The sequence below is a fragment of the Manis pentadactyla genome, chromosome 7 (assembly GCF_030020395.1).
Source record: "Manis pentadactyla isolate mManPen7 chromosome 7, mManPen7.hap1, whole genome shotgun sequence".
Classification (NCBI taxonomy): Eukaryota; Metazoa; Chordata; class Mammalia; order Pholidota; family Manidae; genus Manis; species Manis pentadactyla.
Window position 1 is genome coordinate 146,735,599 of NC_080025.1, and position 24,681 is coordinate 146,760,279.

At 45.4% G+C, this 24,681-nt stretch overlaps 1 protein-coding gene across 3 annotated transcripts in view; it reads right to left on the reverse strand.

Annotated features, from left to right (window-relative positions):
• Positions 1 to 24,681, reverse strand: part of PAXIP1 (PAX interacting protein 1) — a 53,390-nt gene that overhangs the window by 25,368 nt on the left and 3,341 nt on the right. For 2 of the 3 annotated variants that reach the window (XR_008998586.1, XM_057504933.1), the window contains exons 2-8: positions 23,929 to 24,063; positions 19,816 to 19,859; positions 17,556 to 17,619; positions 10,385 to 10,498; positions 6,807 to 7,436; positions 897 to 1,431; positions 601 to 695 (exon numbers count right to left, since the gene is read on the reverse strand). Coding sequence is in view for 2 of the 3 variants with exons in the window: in XM_057504933.1 (XP_057360916.1) it covers positions 601 to 695; positions 897 to 1,431; positions 6,807 to 7,436; positions 10,385 to 10,498; positions 17,556 to 17,619; positions 19,816 to 19,859; positions 23,929 to 24,063 (1,617 nt within the window). In the remaining variant the exon portion in view is untranslated. The remainder of the gene's footprint in view (positions 1 to 600; positions 696 to 896; positions 1,432 to 6,806; positions 7,437 to 10,384; positions 10,499 to 17,555; positions 17,620 to 19,815; positions 19,860 to 23,928; positions 24,064 to 24,681) is intronic. The other variant, XM_057504934.1, reaches the window with a different exon arrangement.

Genomic DNA, 24,681 nt, shown 5'->3' on the forward strand with positions numbered 1-24,681 from the left:
GCTGCTGGCCTTGCTCACGGCTCTCCTGCCATCCTGTGCCCACTGCCCTCGCTGCATACACAGCATAGAGTAGGGGTTTAAACCCCAGGATGCGTACAGGGAAGCACATCAAGATGTATATGAAGCATATTTAAACTCATTTAAAGAAATAACTGTGACTCAGTTTTGACGTGTAGCTTTGCAAGAAAGTGTTCACTTCTTTAAAGGCTGCCATGCAAAGTAACAAGCAAATGGGCTGCAGCTCCACTAGCCCTGTGGTCTGGGCCCCCTCGCTTTGCCTCTGAAGACAGCAATGATGCCACAAACGTGACAGTCCCTGTCCCACACCACCTGAACCTGACCTCTCTCCCACATCCTCAATTATATGCAATTTGGGCCCCTTAGAATTTCAGAGCTGAGTCTTAAGAATGATAAAGTCCAACATTTTCCCTCAGCTACAAAAACTGAAGCCCAAAACAATGACCCTCCCAAGGTCACAGCAACTGTCACAATACCCGCGATGCACGAGAACGTGTGGGGAGAAGGCAGCCGGCAGCAGCTGGGTCTGCACGCGAGGGAAGAGCCCTCAGATGCAGGGCTCCTCTCCAGGCACAGCCTCACCCTTTTCCAGGTGGCCAGCAGCTGTTTATCAGACATCTGCTCAGGATAATCTGCGACTGCAAACACACATCCCAGTAAGAAGCCGTCTTCTGGAACTAGAAAAGAATTAATTAGACACAGAAAAAGAAAATTAAAACCTCCTGAGTAGTTATGTACAAACACTAAGTAAGTTCATTCTGAGTTCAACCTGCACGGGTTAATGGCTCCCACAGGTGGCCCGCCCACCTGGAGGCCCTGCCCACCCCTGGCACAGCGTTGGTGCAAGTGGGCCAGGGGCCAGGGAGTGCGTCACTCACTCTCCACGGCCGGGTCGTGTCCGAAGAGCGGAAGTGGGAGCTGCAGGGGCCGGTGCGTGTGCTGCAGCTGCTGCTGTGGGTGCTGCTGGTGCTGCTGCTGTGGGTGCGGGTGCTGCTGCTGCTGCTGCGGGTGCAGGTGCTGCTGCTGGGGGTGCAGGTGCTGCTGCTGAGGGTGCAGGCGCTGTGGCTGCTGCAGGGGGTGCTGCTGGTGCTGCAGCTGTGCCTGCATCTGTTGCTGCAGCTGCTGTTGCTGCAGCTGATGCAGCTGCTGCTGCAGAGCCTGCTGCTGCGGGAAGGGGTGCTGATGGGCCTGTGGTGGCGGGAAAGGGTGCGGCTGGGGCTGGGGGTACGGCTGTGGCTGCTGGAGCTGCAGGACCTGCTGGGCTGGGAGGTGCAGCACTGGGGGCTGCGGCTGTGGCTCTGCGGCCACCTTCACCTGGCCGAAGAGAACAGCACTGGCGCTGGTGTGGCCCTGCTGACTGGGCACCACCTGCTGCTCTAGGCTCTTCGTTGGCGCCGAGAGTGACTGCAGGATCTACAAGACAAGCATTGGGCCGCATCACTGCCCACAGTCACTGAGATATCCTGCGTGCATCTGGTTGAGTCAGAGGACATTGTGCCCGTCTCACTGTCCCCTAGAGGGCAGGGAACCGACGCTGCAACCCAACACTTCGCTCCCCTTCTGTACATGTTAAGCATCACCAACCTCAGTGACATCGTAAGTTCATATTTTGAGACCATCAAAATCTGGAACCGAGTAAGGAAAATGGAATAAGCTACTGAATTAAAGCTGGCAGACATACAAGCCCATCTGGACCGTGTGTTTTACAGAGCACAAACAATGCGTTCTGTCTTATTTGCCTCTCAGGCCTTTGAGCACCACCCTGCCACTCGAGTGAGTAGGCAGGGCCTGCTGGAGATACCCTCCTGCCCCCCCAAGGCCCTCCCCAACTAAGGGATGCCCCTGGGAACAATGAGCGGCAAAGGCAGCAGGCGCCAGACTCGGCCTAACCCAGGCCTCCTGTCCACAGCTGCCGTTTTCCACCCAAGAAAGGGCAGCAGCAAGAGGTGAGCACAAAGCCGCCCTCCCAGGTGAAGGCATGGGGCGATGCTGTCCCAGACGGCACACCTCAGTAGAGCCGCCAGCCTGCTGCCATCTGTGGTCGCCCTCAAGTGTCCCAGCATGCTGCACAAGCAGGGCACAGAAAACATACCCATAGGAGGCTCACTTAAATGATAAGCGCTCCCCACCACCAAGAAATCACCAGTGTAACTGCTGAATTAGCCATCCTCAAGAACAGCCTGGGCTCTCAGACAGCAAACATGTTTCAAGTCAGAGAAAATCCTACCAGTCAGACTCTTTCCCTTCTAGCTCATTCTGCTTACAAAGGCAGGAGTAAACTGAGAACTCTGGGTAAGCTGAGGGGTGAGAGGGGACAGGACAGACAACGAGCAGACACCACCAAGCACAGTATCGGACTACAGGCTATTTGAGTGTCCTGCACGGTACTAAATAAAACAAAAGAATGTGTTATGCAATGAATTTTTTCCAATATACTCAAGTAACAAAAATTAGAAATGAACTTTTAATGGTCATGGAAACCAGGAACAATCAAAGAGATTTTTACTAAAACTCAACACAACCAAATCCTATTAAAGGCATACCTGTCATTTAAATAAAACTCTAGAAATTCAATTTTAATGTAAACCAGAGCTAGATGAAAATCTCCAACATGTTCTTAACATATATTCTCCACCTAAACAGACTCCAAAACTTAAAGGTTATATAATTGGCCAGGGTAGCAGACTGGATTTAGTGACAGAACAACTGAGTTTAAAACAAGTCAGTCACACTTCAGAACTTGGCTGCACAAGCCTTTGGAATCGCCTTACTGATAAGACAACTCCATAAGGAGGTTCTTTCAGTACATCACAAACTCTTCAGTTGAGTTCTAAATAGAAAAAAAAAAAACTAAACAAATTTGTAAGGAACAGGGCAACTATTTCTTCTCTTTGCTCAGAAGTATTTTAAAAATGTCCAGTGAAGTGGCAAGGGATGTGAGCCCCACCACGTGCTGCGTCCAAGCAGCAGCAGTGTTTGGGTGCTGCCATTTCAGTAAGAAAGCACGCGGCAGGGAGGGGGCTCAGGCCTGTGCACGCGTACTCGGGACAGTCAGGGACCCCAGGGACCGTGGCCACCTCTGCAGAGGAGGCGGTAGTTGCGAGGGGAGGGCATTCATCACTTTACAGGCTTTTGCCGCACTTGAATTTCATGTTGCACATATACCATTTCTCATACATAGAAGCAAACCACCCATCTAAAGGTGACAGGAGATAAGGCAAAAAACATCTGTCCACCACAATGGGAGAGGCTGCTCCTGCACCCCCACCCAGACAAAGGGGAGCTCAGCTAGAAGGGCCAGCAGGAGCACCTAGAGCCACAGGCTCTTCCTCAGCTCCCATCTCCAGAAGGCCAGGGGGACTAGCTTTGTCCTCTGTCTGGGTGACTGCAATCTGAGCAGGTGAGAAGCCAAGGTGTGACTGGAGGGCAGTTTTGAGCGGACGCAGACTCTAGCCAAGAGCCCTGGCAGGGGAGGAAGACCAAGGCCGGGAAGGAAGGTGGGAGGTGGGGTGGGGGACTGGCAGGCCCGGGTAGGCGGAACCAACTGTACCGAGCCTAGCTGCGACTGGGCCAGCCAGGGAGGCGGCTGTGGGAACACCGCCTGTGTTCTTCCCATGCCTTTTCAACCCTCTGAGCTGCCTCTGGCTGAAAACATACCTTAGTCCTGAAGGATCAAAGGAAAAAAGATCTGTAACTGATCATGTAATTTGCCACATTTGCAAACAACCATTTTTAATGACTGTGAAGTCTGAGTTTCTCTTTCATATTTGCCATGGTCGTTATTTAAATTACTTAACATTGAGTGCCACAATATCTAAAGCATTATGATATTTACCACATGGCTCCTAACTGGGAGATTTTGCAATTCAAACAGGATTTTGGTGCTCAGTGGTTTCCCCAACTCCCTAAGTTAATTTTAAATTAAATCTGTCTTATGTTTCTAACATTTCAAAAATTCATTTTCTTTACATCTAGCAGCAAAATATCCTAATGTTCTTACATTGCTGAAAAACTCTCAGAAACCCCTTTCCCACTATTCTTATTCGTGAACAAGCCCACTCATCACTGGACGGGAGCCTCCCAGCATCCCTCCTCCAGGGCACCCAGCTGAGTGGTCAAGTTCGTCTTCCAAGGATGTCTTACCTGAAGGATGATTTCAAAAGAAGATGTACCCAAACTCCCTGGTGTAACCACTTATTTCCATTCCAAATGGGATTATTTTATCTCTATATCCAAATACAAATCTAGAGAGCTTGGGATTTAAACCAACACCCACTGTATTTTAAAAATATACACTAGAATAGAAATGACCAGTAACTGATCACCAGTGCTTCTTACACTGCAAGTAAATGAGGAGCAGAGAACATTGTCATTCTATTTTAAATGGATGACTTCTGTTCATAACTCGACTAAAGAAAGGAGGAAGTAGCATTTCCTGGGCTGCCAGAGCTTTGCAGGGGCTCATTTAGCTCCCATGACTGTGAGGCAAGCTTTTTCAGGGCCCAGCCTGCATCTCCACCTGCAGGCAGGACAAGGCGCCCACTCGTCCATGTGGCCTCCCTGAAACTGGTGCACTGTGCAGTCCCCCTCAGTGCTCAGTGGCAGGTCCCTCGTCTCATTCCAAGTTTCTTCCCCACTGCCTCTAGACTGTCCCCTGATGCCACCCACCAAAGATCCCCCAAGCCCCCCCCCCCCCACTGCAGCCTTCTGCTGTGCTGGGTTTCACTTCGCGGCATTACCACCCACTCCCCATCCTGGGTGCTGATGCCCATGGACCTCTGAGCCCTGAAAGGCAGGCAAACAGCTCTTTCTTTGCATTGCATCTTCTCCCTTATCTTCAGTGACCCCACTTGAGCACAGACATCACTTGAGGAACCCCGGCCTTGTGCTCTTTGATGCCTTAATCTCAGGAACCTTCCCATCCCCTTAGCCACTCACTCCCAGTCACCTTCCAGACAGCACTTGGTCACAAACTAAAACTCAGCTCCAGGGCACAGGCAGGTCACAGACAAAATGATGGCACAGAGGTAATAAGGCATGGGGTGTGGGAACTGAGCACAAGGGGGGTCATTTTCGCAAAGGGCAGCTGCCACTCAGATACAAGGGCTGGTCCCAGACTTCAAAATACCAACTCAGCGTCTTATCACATTGTCCACTTATCGAGATAGTACACAAATCCCATTTTTATGGAGAATCTCAGGATTTGGGCAAATAAGTTACTGGACCAAACGAAACACGTTGGGCAGAAGGTGACCTCTCGGCTGCTGGTATACAAGCTTGCACTCACTTCCCCACCATCTGTACCTCCAAAGCCACTGGTTCAATACGCCAAGCTCTGACCCAATCTGCTCTTTCTTCCTGGTCACCATCACACCTGGTCCCATCTTCCCTGGCCCCTCTTCCTTCTGCAGGGCTGGGATCGATTCCATCTTATCCACCCTTCGTAATATCCTAAGCTGGGCCACCACCCCAAACTGCGTCCGAGCCAGGCCCAGCAATAGTGTCTTCCCTGCATCTCCTGATCAGTGGCTTTGGAACCTCCCATTCTCCTCAAATCCCTGGCTCCCTCCCCTCTCTTCCCCTACACTCCCCACCTTGCTCAACCTGTCCTCTCTTTCTCCCCTCTAATGTCTGAAGATGAGCTTTGCTCTACCTTGTGCTGGACACCAGCTCCCCCCAGTGTCCCAGGAACCCCGCACGAACGATTATGTATTGCTACATTGACGGAGGGATGAAGGAAAGGGAGAAAACATTTTTTTAAACCACCCCCACTGTCATACTCAATTGTGACAATATGATTTTTAAGAAGAAATACAGGGTACATGGCCACCCTTTCCCAAGCCCAGTGGCTCCGTCAGAGGAGCACGCTTCTCACAGTGGACAGCACAAGCCATGTAGGAAGGCCCCTGAGCATCCGCATCCCCCCGTCTCGCCAGTTCCAGTGTCACGGGCTTGCCTCCCTTGCCCCACAGCAGGCCCACGCCCTTGGCTGGGGCCTCCTACTTGCTGCTCCTGTTGGCTGGAACCCTCAGTCCTTCCCAGGCCTCCCTGCCACAGAACCCTGATGCCAGCACGAGGTCCTCACTGACCACCTGGTCTGAAACAGCTTCCGTCCCCCAGCTGCTATTATACGACGCTTGGTGCTGCCTTTAGAACACCCCAGCCCTCCTGCTCTCCTCCGTCTGTGAGAACACTTACTGTCTACTTTCTCCACCTGCCACAAGCGCCAGGACTTTCTTACTCTCCATTTCATCTCCAGGGCCGGTAAAAATACAAACAGCGGGTAATATGCCAGCTGACTACCTTCTTTCTGTCTTAAATTGAAAAACTTCAAGGAAAACTTGTAAGGCCCATTCTATATCAACAAGCTCCAATCATAATAGTATAAGCTGAGATTAGGGCTTCTTCAGTGAATGAGTCATTTTGTTCATCTATCATGGAGTTCATTATATGCAAATAAGGATCCTTCTCTTTGCTGCCACTGTTGATGTTAAGCCATCTGAGGAAGCCCTCCTTCAGGGGTGAGCACCCCCTCACTGGTATCCTGGTTTCCTCAGCAGCATTAGGCCTTCAACCTGGATTTTGTGGTACCTGCTTTTGTGGTGGAACTATAACACTGAAATACATATACATACAAACAGACATAAAAGGCTGTAAAGCAAGTACGCAAACACTGCTTGTAAGTTAACTATCCTGACAAAGCAGAAAATAAAACCGTATTGGAACAGACTGTAAAATCCAATTCTAAAACCCAGTATTTAAATTTTTGTTTCTAAAGAGTGACTTACATGTGCTACATTTGATTGTCGGTTAATCTGCTGAATGTCAGCATTATTGGTAATATTTCTCAGTGTCCGCACAGCTGGGCTCCAGGTAGCTATCATTTCCGATCTCTCAGAACTTTGGAGATTTTGTCCCGAAGCCATTAAACTGCCCCGGACCTCAGGTGGCAGGACGCTACCCGGGGCGGGCGGCACATTGGCGCATAAGTTAATCAGCCCGGGCTCCTTCCCAGGGGGCAGTCTGCGCTTGGCTGCAGCTATCTGAGGGACTTCGGCGGGCGTCCAGTTCAAATTCCGCTCCTGTTTCTCAGGCGACGAGTCCGAAGAATCATCAAACATCAGTTCCCCTTTGGCTTTTTCAGTGTGTGACTTGGGTGAACACTGCTGGTCACCTGAGGGAGATCCCTCTTGAGAACTGGCAGGGCTTGATTTTTCGTCTGAACTGCCCTCATTGTGGGATTCTTGTTCCTCGTTTTCTGCCTCCTCCTCTTCTTCCTCTTCCTCCTCCTCATAAATAATCAGACGAGGATGATAGCATGCTTCATCCTTTTTGGTTTTCTCAGATACGCAATCCAGGACCCAGTCCGGGGTCACAATCTTTATGCTTATCCGCTTTAAAGCACATTCGTATTTCTCCTGTGAGTAAAGCACACACGCACACAAGAACAACACTGTGAGTTTATCACTGCCTGGAATTATGCACTAAGGAAAGACCTGGAGGACAGGGATGCCGGGACACGTCCAGCACCGGTCATTGCCATTTCACACACAGGATACGCTTCATTCAGCTCCTTTTGGCTTAGGGGCATGAACTAAACTCAACCCTTTATGCGCGATCCAGCGTGGATGGTCACATGCCTGGAAAGTAGTCTTAAAAGACTTTCATAAATGACATTTTACATATAGAAGTCATTCATGGGAGAAGAGACATGAATAAAACAAGAAGCAAAAAGTAAAATGAATGTAATCATGATCACACTGAGGAGAGATTACCACAATTAACATTTTGTGTGTGGTCTTGTTTTTATTATAAACATGAGTATATGTTTAAAAGGTGAAGGGAGGCCCCATTATCACCACAACATACAAACACTTTATAATGTGCTCTTTTCACTTAATGTGAATATAAATGCCAATATGTATACTTCTACATAGTACTTTTGTTTGTAAAATTTTTAATGTCCATTTTTAGACACACTCCAGAGCTGAGCGATGTGGTAAGACACTCCCTGTGCCCATCAACCTGCCTCACTGACTGGCCCCTTTGCAAATCCTGCTTCCTCCACGCCTCTGTGTGTCTCTAACTGCTAAGCCCCCACCACTGACACCCACTCTGGCTGCTGAGTCCACCTCCCACCCGGGACTTCCTCAAATGTCCCTGTGCCAGCCTGCTGCATGGCTGTGCAATGGAGCCAGTCAGGGTTATTATTCAGTTGTTGTTATTATTTTATCATTATAACTATATACGTTATGATACTCCCATTCTAGAGATTTCTAGGGTTTCAGTGTTTTGCTGTCATGATGACCTGGAGTTAAATCTTTACACACATATCCTCAATTGTTTACATATGGAAAGTCTCAGATTCTGGCATGAAGCATGAACAGTAGTGTAAGGCTGTGTATCATCACGCCCCCTTCCAGGAATGCCGTACTACCTGCTCCACAGGACCATGAGGGACCTGGCAGGGGCTCGGCGCAAGCTGGCACTCCACACTGGGAAATGATCTATTTCTATGCAAATCTAAGTACAACACTGAAGGAAACTGCCTATTTTTTCACTTGTTTTCTCTCACTTCTCACAAGTAGCTTTTGTCCCTGAAAGGACAGTCACCAAACAACGATGACCTTAATGCAAAGCAGTGCTAAATGTCTTCGCCTGAGTTAGTTTACCAGCTCGGTTATTCTAATTCTTAAATCCTTAAAACCATGACATTGAACGTCACAGACTCAGAGTCCACAGCGGGATCTGACAGGGGCGGGGGTGTGGGCAGTAGGGGGCCAGGGCTGGGCAGCCTCTGCTTCTCTTCCCACCCTCGCCTCTCACCTCGCTAGGACTTGCACTGCGGACTCTGCAAATGCTACAGACCAGCTCCCAGGAACAAATAAACATACTTTTTCTGGTTTTTTTTTGTTAAATTCCTTCATTCTTCTCAATTTAAATTAAAACTTTTTTAAAATTCAAGAATACAAAAGGTGGTCTCACTATGACCTTTACATGGTTTCTCTGTGACTTCATAAAAATACTCAAAACAATAAATTTAAAGGGATGGCATTTACTTTTGTGTACAGTTTGGTCTGTTTGGCAAATACACTCTATTCATATACTGCTTCTTAAGTTATCATTTGACCCTTTAAAAATATTCACTAGAGTTACAAAAGTTATAGATTTCATTTCCCTTCAAACTAGCCACCTAAAATCAAATGATTTCTTTTTAGCCAAAAATCAATTGTTATAAAAGAACCCTTATCCTATTTAACCAAAGCATACTCTTTGTATCTTAAATTGTCATGCAAAATGTAGTTTTACTTAAATATATTCTAAGAGTCCCATCTTAAAATTTTCAGAGAAAGTTTTTTCTCAGATTGTGTGACTTACAAAGCTATAGCCAAACTCACGGGCTCAAAATTATTTACTTGCTAGGAAACCAGCATGACCAATACCATATACCTAGAGATCGCCTCTGCTTACAAAGTTTCAAAGGGCCTACAGAAGGGACCTTCTCAGCCAGGGAGGTCAGTGTCAGCCTGGCACCCCGAGCAGGCCCCAGCCCCGGGCCACGCACTGTACACTGCCGGAATCTCCCCCTGCAGCGGGTCCTCACACTCAGGCAAACACACAGGCAGGCTCACTCAGGCTGGAGGCAGGCAGAGCGAGTGCGGGGACTGATACGTGGGAAATTAACTGGTCAAAGGGCTCTCCTGCTATAAATATACTATACTTGATCTCAAAGGTACAAATAATTGATTCCCACAGAGCAGTAGTTCCCAAACAGTGGCAGGGTCAGAATCACCAGGGGCCCTGACTTCATGAGATCTGGGCAGGCTGGACAGTCCACATTTCTAACAAGAATGGGGATCAAATTCCCTGAGGCCCCACCCACCAGTACTTAAGAGATAAGAGCCCTGTGATTACCAACATAAATGTAGCTATATATATATTCTAGATTACTGAGAAGGAAATTACATTGAAAACTTCACCAGATGCATGTTTATAATCATACCCAGTACAAGGCCTCTTTAAAAATTGTGAAGAGCACTAAAAAGATGGAATTTCACAAATAAAAATGAACTGAAGCTTTACTGGATTTGAAAGGAAATTCCAGATTCACAAAAGTTTATTTCATAATAACTTGAAATAAACTTGATTATCTTTTTATTTATAAATCAGATCTGGCTCAAAATAAAATTTATAATCAATCACCTCACATCATTTGTGGAATGAAGATGGGCATAAATAATATAAACTAATATAAATTACCTTTTGTAAATGGAATCTAATAATTTTTAAAAACCTCAAAGAAGATATTTGATGACTGGAAATACTTAAATGACATATAAAAAAGAGATGCGTACGAAATGCTTACCCCTTTTGGTTCTGGAACAACCAAATGCGTACATTTCTTGTTGAGGGTCAGCTGGCAGTCCCCCCCATAGAAGGTAAGCAAAGCCCACAGGGCACTTCGATCTCCAGACGACACCTGACAGAAAACCAGAAGCCAGGCTTTTATCACACTTTCCAATCTGCGCATGTCTGTTTATTATAAAAATACATTGTGACATCATAACAATTCTTCTGCTTTATCTATTTTTCTCTTATTAAAGGAAACTAACCCAAGGGTATTAGTGACAAAAATAGATAAGCTTTTAGCTATTTGCTTATTATAACAACTTTATTCCCATCGCAATAGTTTTACAAATGTCCCTTTTCTTGCCTGGTCACCAAATGAATAAAAAAACACTTGTATCCACACTCCAAAGACTGAATGAAGGATTATTTCATGCTGTAACAAAAATGACAGGGAAGAAAAGGTGCACGAAGAACAAGTACACATTCAATCTTCAAATTGTGTCATTTTTAAAAATGCTTAAATACAATAGCAATACCAAAAATTTTAAGGAACTCCTTAATCATTAATAAGTAGTAAATAAATATTAATTATGAAATGGATAAAGAAAAAGGAAAAACGTAGTGATGTGTAAGCTCAGGGGAAAATGTAAATACTATTTAACACAAAAAAAGAAATAAGGCAAACATAAAAGGACTAATTCTCATGTTTGCACAGGAATGAAAACTCCATATGTAACAGCTAATGCTGTAAAACAGGCTTTCACTAAAACAGAAACAGCTACCATTTATTGCCTGCCTACTATGTGCCAGGAACTGTGCCAAGTGCTTTACATACACAGCGAAATCTTAAACTGCCATGTGAAGTAGGAATCATTAGCCCCACTTATCACCAGGGAACAAGTTACAGCTAATAATTAGGAAAACTGGCTTTTAAAACCCAGATCTAACTCCAAGCTGTATTTGCCCACTCTTCTATACCACTTCTCTAAGGGCAATTACTACCAAAAATAATTTCTAAAAAGTAAGATTTTTGAGTCAGAAAGACAAAAGAAACATTTAAGAAAAATGAAAGGTGTGTTAATTCTAAGAGAATCATTTAACTGAGTCAATTTTCTGCATACTTTATTATAGTTAAGGATTATGGCTATTAAGAATTCTGAACTTTGTCTCAAGTTAATTTTTTTTAAGTATTGACAAATAACGTTTTATTTTTCAACCACCATTATTCAGCTTGCCAAAAATCTAACATTCTACATCTACTCTCATTCATTTTACAAATATCTCCAGAAAGTATTTTACACTCCACATTACTCTGTGAACACTAACAAGAACACATTACTTTTATAAAGTCATCTGTAAATACCATTATTTTATATCTCTTTAATTTAGTAAGTCAATGTCACATTTCAGAGACTTGGATCAGAAGACTGTTTTTATTAGAGGCTTTCACAAAAACACATATCCCGCAGCATTTGGAGAGGTGAGATTTAATTACATGACAATACAGATTATGCCAATGAATCATAAAATCTTTATTCAAAGTGAAATTAAAGAACATAACCTAGATATACCTTTACGATAAAGATCTGGCCACACGCCAGAGTAAGTATTAGTCTAGCTTCACTGACTGCAGCGCCCCCGCCCCTATCTGGCCTGGTCACAGGCGTGGGTCTCAGCAGGGAGCACCACGTTGCTGTGGAAAGAACATCAGTTGGGATGAAGGGAGACCTGGAATGGACACAGGATCTCCACAAACCAGCTTACGCAGCTTGGAAAACTTCCACGAACCAGACTCTTCACCGATGTGTGTCAGGGTTAAGTGACTTGGACCACCCATACCAGTGCATTGGATGAATCTGTAGAATTAATAATTAAGAATGCTCTTTCCACACCAAAATGTTAACAATAATTACCTAGGGGGATAGGATTACGGGGACATTTTTATACTTTTCTGTATTTTCCAAATTTTTAACAGCATTAATTTTACAAGTGGGAAAAGTGCTTCTCTTTTTTTAAAGAAATCTTTCTAAACTACAAATCTTATCACCTCAGCTAATAAAGCTTGGATGACTGACTCCTCAATGCCTTAAGGCTAAAATCCCAACTTGGAAGTGGTGTCTCAGGTCCGCCCTGATCTGGCTGCCGCGCCCTCTGCCGCCCACCAGCACTCCTGCCATACCTGCGCTCCCCCTTGCCATGTGGAAGCAGGCCCCTCAACCACGCTAAGCCCTCCGCCTCCAGCCTCACTCACGTCCCTCACTCTCCCTACCATGGGCGCCCCCAGCAGGCTAACGAAAACCTAAATGCTCGTCACAACGGGCCTGCATGTCTACCTGCCCTCCCCACTCTTCTCTAAGCCCTTGGGGCGGAGGATGGCAGCTTCACCTGGTACCCCCCCACCCCTGCGTGAAAGCTTCCCGGTGCACCAACTGGGAGCCCGCCCTTCTCCTACAGGCCTCACACACCTCATGAGACACCCCTTGGGTCTAGCTCATGCGAATTACTCCTTGTCCCGTCTTGACTGAATTCTACTCCCCCTTATTAAAGACTGGAGTCATATTACATAAGACGTACATCTTAAACTTGACATCTTACATAGAACCTAGTACAGTGCAAGGCACATGGGTAGGCAGTCAAGAAATATCTGTTGATTGAGCTACAGAATGGGAAGGGCTTTTTAGTCTTCCAGATTTAAATTATGACCCTGGCCAGGCCCTCCGTCAGACTCCTGACCTATTCCCCAAAACCTACCCAGCACATTACAACAGAGGCCTCAGCCTGCATCAACACCGGTCAGAAGAAGGCAGATGATGTCTGTGCTCCCCAACTTCCGCTGGCAAAGCTCCCTTCCCTACCTCTCCCTGGGAGAGCTCTGGAAGACTCCAACAGAGCTCCAGCCTGGGTCAACACCCTGACGGGAAAAGACAGAAGGTCACTGAGAACCACCAAGCAAACAGTCCTTTCGTAAAGGCAGAGCCCTGCCTGGCGTGTGCACGTAGGCAGGCAGGGGTTCCCGTGTTCAGAAGAAGTGCAGACCCCAGAGCATCTACGTGGTGCCAATGAACCGTGGAGATTGCTCCCTCCTGGCATTATTTCCACACCTTGTACCACTTTCATCTCTGCGCATGTTACATACACACTGTGTTTATTCACACGCCTGTCTCCCTTTCCAGACCAGAAGTCTACCGGCGGGGGGAGGAGGAGACCCGTCTTACTTCGCCTGTACCCCTGGGCACTGTTCAGTCACAAAGGAAGTACCATCAGGTAACGCCCCTCAGCAGCGCACTGTACATGTATTTGTTAGTACATCTTAGAGCAGAGTTCACATTTTTAGCAACCACAAAATATCAGTGTTCCAGTGCACTTCTCTTCCTATGAGCTACTATGGAGTAAAGCCTTCTCCACCCTTATTTGAACGATCTTTTGGAACTTAGAAGCAGGTCTTTTTATTATTTTGCCCATTATACACTGGGGACCCCAATTCATCACCCTAAGGGGTGACTGACAACTGTGGGAAGGGGTCCATAAGATCACAGTGACTCTGGATCCTGGCTTTGGTTACTTAACAAATTTGCTAAAAGGACAAAAAATACTGTCAAGGTCTTGCTATTCACCCTTCTCTCCAAGACAGGGTCAGCCACTCCCCACAATGAGTTTCACACCTGGATAAAACTCCACCGCTGGGCCACTCACAGACCACACACCGAGTGACACCCACTGTGAGCATCGAGATTCCTATGTCTGCCACCACCCTCTCCCCCTGCCCCGTCTCTGCTGACTACACTCGTGTGTTTTAGCCAGGAACCTGAGCTCTGCAAGACTCCTGAGCATGTCTGATGGCCACTGAGCCAACCAGCCATCCTGCGTCACTGTCCACCATCCCACTCTCCTTCTACTCCTGGGTCATAGGCAGGATGGAGGGAACACCCGAAGCTATGCACGCCTACCTGCTACAAATTACTGCCTGGAACATTCAGCTGGGGCATTGCTATTTCCCAGCAATGAAAAGAAAATTGATTAAGTCTGACTTCATTCTTGGTTTCTAAAAATAATACCCTGCTCCTCCCGTATTATCTGTATTTAAGTTTCTTTTCTTCCCACATCACCATAGTGTGCACGTTACCCAAGGCTGCTGCCCTGGTTATCTGCTCATCTACTCTCCTCTGCAAGGAGCTGGTCATTCTCAGCCCTTCTGATCGCCAAGGCCCTACATCTGGAGAGCTGACCAACACGCCAAATGCAGCATGTTTCACACCAGCTTCACCGCCTTCCCTGGGAAACCAGGCTCCTGTTCCCCACCTCTAGCTGTGGTGCTGCCGCATCACCCACGTTCCTGACTGGGAAGGAGGGACTCGCCAGTGACCAATGACCCTCCATGACAGCACTAGCACGGGACCTGGCACTCAGCGCTGCTCCCTGAACTCCCAGGTCACCAAGGCCATTGACTCCCGTTTCCTGGGGTCCAGGCTGCCCATCTATTTACGGGCGCCCACCCCAGACCAACCGTCACTTCACATCTGAAAGACGGCATGTGCCCCCTACCCAAACCCCTGCCCACATGTCATGCTTGCAGCTCCCAGGCCACTTCTACCTAAAGAATCGCCAAGTGATTTCAATTTTGCTTCCTTTTTAGTGTGGGTTTTTTAAATGTTCTAATGCAAACATTCGCAATCCAAAATTAAATATGCAAGAAATAAAGAAGTGAAGCTGCTGCAGGCTCGTCACAAGGCTCAGCTCAGGTGCCGTCACGGCACCTTCTCTCCTCCACACCCAGAGGCATCACTCTGCTCCTTATCACCTCCTCATGCCCACCTGGGGCCTTCCCAAGGCCCCTCCCACCTGGCTCTGTCTGGAATGCCCTGTCCGTGCCTCACATTCACTCCACCCGCCCACTCATCCAGACCCACCGAAGCCCACCTGCCCCATCAAGGCTTCCCCACCGTGCGGTCCCCACTGACACCTTCTGTTCTGGACTCAACACTGACACCTGGGCCACCTGATTCAGCACATCATACAGTATGTGATACATTTACTATAATCTTATAAATTATATGTATTATACAATAATCTACTACATATCCTCTTTGTTAAATGCAAATATTAGCTTTTCTTTTAAAGTGCTCTCTAGTGAACTTTTATTTACTATTTTATAACATCTAATCACCTAATTTAAAACCCTGCAATCATCTTATACTCACATACTTTTGATTTTATTTCCCCACATAAGGTCTGCTAAACACCATGTCACGGCGACCCTGCCCCTGAGCATGCCCTCACCACCCTCTGCCCCCAGCCTTCCTCCTCTCTCCCTTTCTCCTTCAGTTTGAACCCTCTGGGTGTGGCTTCTGAATTTCCAAACCCAGAAATCCAATCAATACAAATATAATTAAATGCAAAATTCACAGTTTTGCCAAAGTACACTGTTTATGCATAAAGAATAGTAATAAAATGCTTTCATTTAAAAAACCTTTCTGATATTTATTGTAAATTTGGAACATACAGAAAAGTATAAGGAAGACCATAAAAATTACATGTAACCATAGTTCCCACCATTGAAAGGTTCTCATTTTAGTCAACTTTCAAGATCATCATGTAAATACACATTCATAGCACAGATAGGAAAAACACTGAAAAATACAAATACCAACAACATTCCTGTTCTTAAGAAGAAAAAAAGCCAACTTTTTCAAAGATCTGTATCAAACTGATGTAGCAAAGCTTGAAAAAGACAGGATTTTATAATTTTACAGAACTTCCAGAGTTTACAAGAGATACAAACAGGAACACAATAACCATAATTAAACTTAGAGAGAAGGGATCAAATTCAGACTGGAGACTGGTGGTACTGTTGGCATGAAAAGCTGAGTCTGCTAATATTGTTGCACAAAATATTGTCTGGTCCCATAATCCTCTATGACAAGGGCTTAAGAAAGCAAGGGCATAACCAAATTCCTTTTCATCTCACCTAGCACCTGACATGCTGGTCCAGGCACTGAACAGCTTCTCAAAAACAGCACGGTAGGAGCCCAGAATTACAGAACGGGGCTAGACCCGCGAGCTCAAGCACCACAGGGGCCCTCAAAGCTGCACTCTGCCTGTCCAGTGACCTCTAGTCTTAACAAATTATTCTACATAGCTTAAAATGAGCTTTCACAATACCACCCTTTTTGTAGTTTTTAGCTGGGGCTTGAGAGGACAGGTTACAATAAAACCACTGAATATTCGCTTCTCTCACTGCCCAGAATTAACTACTGCTAGTATTCTGGTCCCTCCTTCCAGATATTTCTTATGTATTTTATTTGGTTGTTGTAATACTTTACATACCTATGTTGCAGTTCATTCTGGTTTTTTTCCAACTTAAAACATTCCCCAGTCTCTACGTATTTTCATAAAAAATAACTCATGTAGCTAGACTCTTGAGTATGTACAGAATAGGTTTCTGATCCATTTCCAAAGAGTGGATGATTTGATTATTTCAAATTTTATGTTAAGCTGTGCTGAACACCTTTATGCATCACTCTGTCCTTATTCCTATCAATTTGGGGTAATACTCTAGAGGTCAGAGACCTGCGGAAAAAGGCCCGACATTTCCCAGTCTGCCCAGCACATGGCCATGCTGACGTGCATGCTTGCATGCTGCCCACGGTGAGAAGAGGCAGCGTGTGACCCCAACACTCAATGAGCTGCCACAAACTCGACAAGCAGAGGTTACCCCAGTGCTATTGAAGTGTTCACCCAGATTGTAAAGTGTATCTGGTATTTTATTATACTCATTATTTGTAATTCCTCTTTACACAAAGTTGTAAATTCATTTTCTGCCTCATCTACTGACGTCTTATTTTTTCCTTATTGATCTACACTGGGACTTTATTTATTAAGAAAATTCTTTGCCTTTATTTCTGACTGAATTTTCCTTGTTATCTTATATAACTTCACTCTATTTTTTCATATTGAAATTTTAAATGTGCAATTCCTAAGAATAGAAAGATGATTTTCATCCATTAAAACTTTAAATATTAAAGCTAAGCATGAATATTTAATCATGTGTCATAAGGTCATAATGAATGTGCAGTCTAATAAATAGCTTCTCTAAAACTGGTTTACAAATAGGCCATAAATCCAATCATGTAAAAACTCAGAATGTTAAGTGTAAATAACAACTTAAGACTCATTGTAACCATGCTTACCTGGGAGAGGCAGGCAGTGATTCCAAAAAAAATTTGACATGACTCTGGAGAAAAACCGTTTACGCTGTGTTACAGTTATTAAGATTCCAATGCATTGAGATTAGCACAGCCTGTATTTCACTACAGATAAATCCTATTTTCCCATCTGGATACGACCCACCTCCCCCACCCCCTCAACCAACCTAGGAAAGAGACCGACTTAAGTTAACTGAGAACAGTGCAGGGCAGACTGGAACAAAGAGAAGCTGAGAGCGTGCAAAGAGCCAGAGGTCTTCTGTAAAGAGTTTTCTAATCCAATCTCTCCACTTGCATCATCAGTTAAATGGGCATATATTCCCAGGGGGAAACATCGGACCTCTGGCAGCCAGCTAACTACACACACACACACACACACACACACACAATGTATACACATATATATACATACAGCATAGCAAGTATTCTAAAAGCAAATTAAAAGTCTTAAGTTAGTTTTAGAATAAACAATGTGATTACTTATTATGAAGTAGAGAAAATCTTTCATAAAATAACTGTGTTATGGTTTTATTACCACCAATAACTTCATGAATTTGGGCAAGACAGCTCTGAGCTTCAGTCTTCTTTGATAAAACAGGAATTAGAATGTGTAATTCCCAGATCGATCTTTCCCAGTTCTAAAGCTCTAATTTTTAAATTCATTCAAAATCTTTACTGAGGGCTTACTGCGTGCCAGACGCCAGGCACATGGCCATCCTAAGCATACATGACCCCAGGTGGCTGCACTTTTCTGTCTATTTACGGCAAACACCATGACTGTTTTGAAGAATTTGCAGTGCCTCAAATTCAAATGGGCTAAAGAATGACTTCTTTCCCTACAGGCAACGCATGCCTATTGAGACAAGCGAATTAGGTATAACAGGTCAGACTGAAAATTCTACTGCCGAGGGAAGTCCCCTGCACTGGGCTCCTGAGAAACCTCATGGAGCCAGGAGCCTGCCTGACGGCAGGAAGCTCTACAGACCCCAACACCATGCCCGCAGCCCTATCATCCAGGATGTTTCCATCCTCCTATCTTAGCTTAGGGACTCCCTATTTCTAGAGGTTTGAGGGAACATGAACAAAGGCAAATGTTGAGTGTGTTGTCCAACAGTCTCTGTTCTGTTAAGCTTCTCTGGGATAGGCAAGAGCTCAAAGAAGAGGACTACCTCTTTCGGGATTCCTGTGTGGAGAGCAAATGATCCAGGTCAGGAAGAACCGAGCTCTAATCTCCAAAAACATCCCTCCTACCCCAATCTGTGCTGCGCTTACAAAGAAGACAATCAAAACAAAGTCCCCCAAAAAACAAAAAACAAAGCAAAACAGAGCAGAAACTGATCGTGGATGAGACATCTTAGAATTTTTGGAGCTAAAGTTCTGCACATCCTCCAAGAACCACTTATAAAGGGATGTTTTCTGTTTATTTGAGGTCCCCATAAATATTTAATGTAAAACTCCTCCACCTACGTGGATTCAGGAAGCAATAAATGTGTTTGCAGGAAGTGCCTGGCGTAGCTGCAAAACAAAATAGGGTCAATGACATCGTCTCTTGCCCAGGTCTTAAACTTTAGTTTCTTAATGGTATGGTATGTCAAGTACCCTTTAAAGAAGTCAATTTCCAAAACCAGGCTATGCTTGGAGGGCCCTCCAGTGAAGCTCATCCATTAGAGCACTAAACAGTGGCCCACACGCAGACTGCAGCCCGAGTCCCTCTCAAGAAACAGTGACCCAGCGAGGAGGCTCCTTGAGGGCAGAAACGGGGCCTGGTCGAGCCTTCTAGTTTCAGCACGCAGCCCAGAGCACGTCAGAAGTCCCAAGTCAAGAAACCTTCCACCCAACATGATTAAAAAGAGTAACAATGCACATCCTAAAACTAACGATATCCTGAGGCGCTCTTTCCCAATCTATTCTTCAAATAATGTATGATTTGGACTTTAGAAATTCAGAATTTTTTAAGTATTCCATCTAACTAGACACTACACAAACAATCTGTTTCAGAGGTAAGAAAACTGAGGTGGGGAGAAGCAGGCTGCCCCAGCCACCCAGAGCCGCAGGCAGAGGCGGCCCCTCTCCCTGGTAACGATCAGGTACATGTAACTGGATAGAGGCTGGGAGACAGCAGAGACAGGCAGGGCACACAACACGACCTGCTCCAGCTAACGGATCCACTTTTCACTCAGTACTGACCATTTCAGTCTTCAACACAGAATTACCCTTCCCCCCGGCCTTTCCCCAAAAAGGATACGGCAGGAGAGCTCCACACTGAACGGACAAAATCACCCAAGACGGCTGAAAGAGAAAATATTGACTCAAATCAGAAAGTATTTTCAATTTATACTCAAAATGACCTTATTGTACTAGGGCTGCTCCTAGAAACGAAAGGCCCTATTGTGACTGAGACGAAGCATCCAGACTGCTGGATGAGTTATGAGTATTCAAAGTGGAGAAACACCAGAGTCAAAGGTTAGTTTTTAATGCCCAAGGTGAAAAGCCCAGTTATAGAATGAAACACTACCAGATCTTTAAAAAATTTTTATGTATAGAAATTTAAATTCTAGGTTTACACCCTCACTACTGTTTCAGACCCCGGGCTGGCTAGAAACTGTCTCACAGCTGGAAGGACAGGGGTCTGACTGCCCTCCCTACCCCCTCCCATCCAGCCAGACAGACACAATGTTTATAAACCACAAAATAGTATTTCTGTCTAGTAATCTTTTTATGAATTCCAAAACAGACTAATAATAAAACCTTAGATGAATTACTACTGTTTGGGTAATTTTTTATTTTTGAAAAATTACCTTATATTTCTGTATTTAATTTCTAAAATCACATTAATCATCCTGATAGCTCCACTTCACAAAACTCCTATGTAAAAATATACTAATGCTCCATTTAGCTGACAGGCAGAAAGTTCAGCCAACTAAATCATACGTAACACTCGCTACTCATCAATTCATTCATCAGATATTTATTCTGCACATCAGAATCTATTTTGTACCAGAGATGGAGCAAGGCTCTAGGAACCTAACAAAGAAATGTAGTCTTTGCTCTCACACAGGGGATATTCCACGGTAATGACCTTCAGGCCATCCGTGTCACATACACCTTAAGAGAAATTTAGAAAACGGTTTTTCATCCTCATCATTTTTCAGGTGACATCAACAAATTTTCAGCATAAGTATACAAAAGTGAATCATCTGCAAACATATTATAAAATAAAGATATTTTATCTATTTGGGATAATCATTTCATGATGAATTTGGTCATTTTACCAAATGTTCTAACTCACTCACTGGATAAAGTGCACCGAGCTCACAGAAAGCACTTAATGCTTCCACCATGCACTTTCTCTAAGGTATCTTCACATTTTTTGATAGTCCAGGAAAATCCCAGTTAAATTTAAGGGAACTAACTGGCCAGCATCAGTAACCAATACTGGCTGTGAGCCCTCTGCACTCAGAACACTGCTAGCGGGCCAAGCGCGGTCACCACCACAGCACCAGTTCTTGGCTGCACACTAGGCGCGGGGGCAGCTTTTCTGAAACCAGTATTTGCAGTTAGCCCTTCGTGCTGAGGAGGATTTTCAGAGCCTCGGGCAATGTACTGACGTGACCTGGCTGGCAAAGGGGGGCCCTCTCTCTGCACGGGGTGGCCGACCGGACCAGAGGAGTGTCCTCAGGCTGCTTCAGGAGGGACCCTGGAGAAGCCGGCACGCTGGAAAACTGCCCCTAAGACTATCCATGCAGCACACACACTGAGAAGTCATCCCTCCGGTGCGTGGGGGAGAGCTAAGTATGGGTCCCCTTGGGAGACTGCGGGGCTAGCTACCAGCAAGGCGGCGCACAGCAGAATCACCCACAGATCCTCTTTCAGTGAAGTCTAGACAAAAAATGCAAAGTTAAGCTGCATGATATGTTAATAATAATAAAGCAGAAATGGAGACTAGAAAAAGCATAGTAATAAGGAGCTATTTATCTCAAAGGCAAGTAACAATATGTAAAAATAGTCAGCATAATAAACATTTCCAATGATGTCCCAAGGCCGCTGAGGAAAATATTTCCATTAAAAAACGTAGATGAAAAGTTTTGGTGCCTAAAAAGCAAATTTTAACCACCTATAAAACTCAAATATGTAAATGCTGGATAAACTGTCACTGTTCATAAAGATGCCTCATTTTAAAAACACATTTCTCAAATTTCATAGTAAGGTGACGGCCAAGGAACAGGCACTTAGGGAAGCAGGGCTCGGCCTCCCCAGCAGGCGGCAGACGGAGAACTTCAGGGTCCACCAGCAGGAGCATGACAGGAACACAGACCGCCGGGCCAGCTCTGAAAGAGTCTATTGTCCTGGAATGTACACGGCATCCCTGCACAGCACCAGTGCAGCCACACGCTACAAGCAGGCTGGAATGCTGAGCACGACAGAACGTTAGCATGCTGGGTTTCACTGTGAAATACTTCAGCAAAGGGGGAAAAGCAGGACGGGAAGCCAGTCCTGATGTTTCCCGGATACCACTTCTGTGTAAAGTGAAGAGACTGTTACTTAGATGTGAATCTGAGCAAGGATGATCACATTCTGAAATGCGCCCTCACAGCTGCACCTCCAGTGGGACCCCCGCTTCGCACCATCACACGCGCCACGTTCCAGAGCCTCTGACTTCATCCTGTCCTCTGGCTCAGGTGTGCCCAAGTATTTACATACTGAGATGCACATTATTTACTTTCCTTTTTGGCCTCCATTTCAATTTGGGCAGTTTACATATAAATGTATGTGTATGTGTATATATGCACTTCATCTTCCGAGTGAATTTCATTTCAGGATAATAAAGGAGGTGCTATAAAGCATTTGTTACAAAGCAGGATCTGGGGTCACCAGATTCAAGAACCACTGCTGTAAGTGATCTGGCAACAATGCCCTATGCCCCCAAAATTTGTTAGTAAGATTGCCCTTTTAAGGTTCAGTATAAAATATACACAATATATGTGAAGTCACTTTGTGAAGAAAGGGGAAAGGAGATAAAGCCCCTGAAGCCACAGAAGAATGGAAGCAAACCAGAGACAAAACAGGACCCATGGGAGGGGATGCCAAGCCAAGTGCCTAGGGCAGTGTGTCTCTCTCTTACAGAGTGGCGGTGCCCTGGCCAGGTGGCCAGGCGACCTGCTGAGTTCCATCTTCACAAGTGTGCATGCAGACTGAGCCCAAGCTGGCCAGGCGGAAACCAGCGCTTCAGTGCAGAACGTGACCACTGGATTTCATGGCTGCAAATTAATAGCCATTCTAACTTGCACAGCCATCTCTTGAGATTTGGCTTATGAGAACCTTCTCATGAGACAGATCTGCTTTCAGGTGCATTTTCAAAAATCAGGTTTCTAAGCCTGCCAGGCAGGGTTTCAGGCCCTGGATCCTGATGAAGTTCAGACTTCCCAGCAGCCAGCTGGCTTCTCTGCCTGCCCGCCTGAGTTAATGGCAAACTTTCCTAACCCAGTTTCCTAATTTTAATGACCTCTTGTTATTAAACCACAGTAACTTTTATATTGAGTTTTTTTTAAGACAAAGCATTTAATAGCATGAAGAGGGGAAAAATGGTTGTGGAATAAGTCTATTTTAAAACAAATATGTAATAGAGAAGATTAGAAAAAAATTGAAGGATTAAAATTACAAAATTAAAATTAACAGCAGTCAACTCATCTACTGGCAGCAAGAGCAGCACAGTACGTGGACTAACGTCTGAACAATCACCTACCAGCTGGGGCCCCCACTTTCCAGAATAAACTACTAAAAAAGCTAAAATAAGCTCAAACTGGACAGTGGTACAAGTGGCCACAGGTGGACAGGATGACAAGCGGTCACTGTGACCCTGGTTGGAGAGCAAACAGCATAGCAGATGGGGGACAGGGCTTCCGTCAACTTGGCCAGCTGGCCATGAGGGCCAAATGCCACAACAGGGATGGAGAGTAACCCTGCCCCAGGAGTTCTCTTGACAGGATTCAGGCCACTTCTGCAAGCAAATCCACTCTCTCCTGCAGTTCTCCAATGCCCTCTGCTTCACGGCAACACAGCCCTTGCTACAATGCACTGCCTTGGTTCAGAGCGCTTTGGGGCAGTGATAAAACGAGGCCGCCCCACAGCAGGCAGTGTCCATCTGGAGCCACTCATCCCTTATAGAACCCTTACTACAGCGTGATTTAACTCACAGGGCCATTAGCTGAGGCAGGCTACAGAGATGCCAACAGGTGTCACGCGGATCACCCCCACAAGGCTGTCCTGCAGCAAGCGCTCGGATAAGTTACATTAGGACTACAGTGCATTGCTTCTAAGACAGATGAAATGTCTAAAATTAATGAGATTTACTACTGACCTTTACGACAGGCAAATCGAAGACTTCCCGAGCCTCTCCAACCTCTGGATTGTCCCCATCTTCTGAAATTATGTGGGAGGCTAGTGCATTGTAGGACACTTCCTTAGCTTTCCCAGCTTTTAGAAGCTGAATAACCTTTAAAAAACACACACACACAAATTAATATGAGAAATACATTTCATTCTTTATATAAATTAATGCAAACAATTGAAATTCTAATGAAAACACACCATGTTCTCCACACAGGATTAATAACTCTTACCCCAAGTCATCTACAATGAAAGAATTTGGGGACAATTAAAAGCAGCAAATCTCAGTTCACTGACCATATGGAGATATGGAGGCTACTGTGAGACAAATTCTAGGTCCTGCCTCTGTCCTGAATACAGGACTGACGGACAACTAGAACGCAGCACCATGAGTGCTGAGACTGGCCTAGCACACAATGCTTCTGGGTCTCAAAACTGAAGGCTTGGGGATGGGCAGTTTCACTGCAAACGGTACAGTTTCAGGAAGAGAAGCTATGTGAGCAGAATCTTTATGACTATAAAGGCAGGTTAGCCAAGCAAAAACATGCACTGTGGCAACACACTGGCCAGGTGAATAAAGATCAGCCCATAGATGGCCTGCCCTACGCGCCATGCAAAACATCTGTACTTTATTCTGAAATAAAATTCGGAAGTGTCCTCTGGAGAAACACCACTGGGTTTAGGCAGGGCCCGGCATGATCGGATTTTACAGGAAGACTGCTGT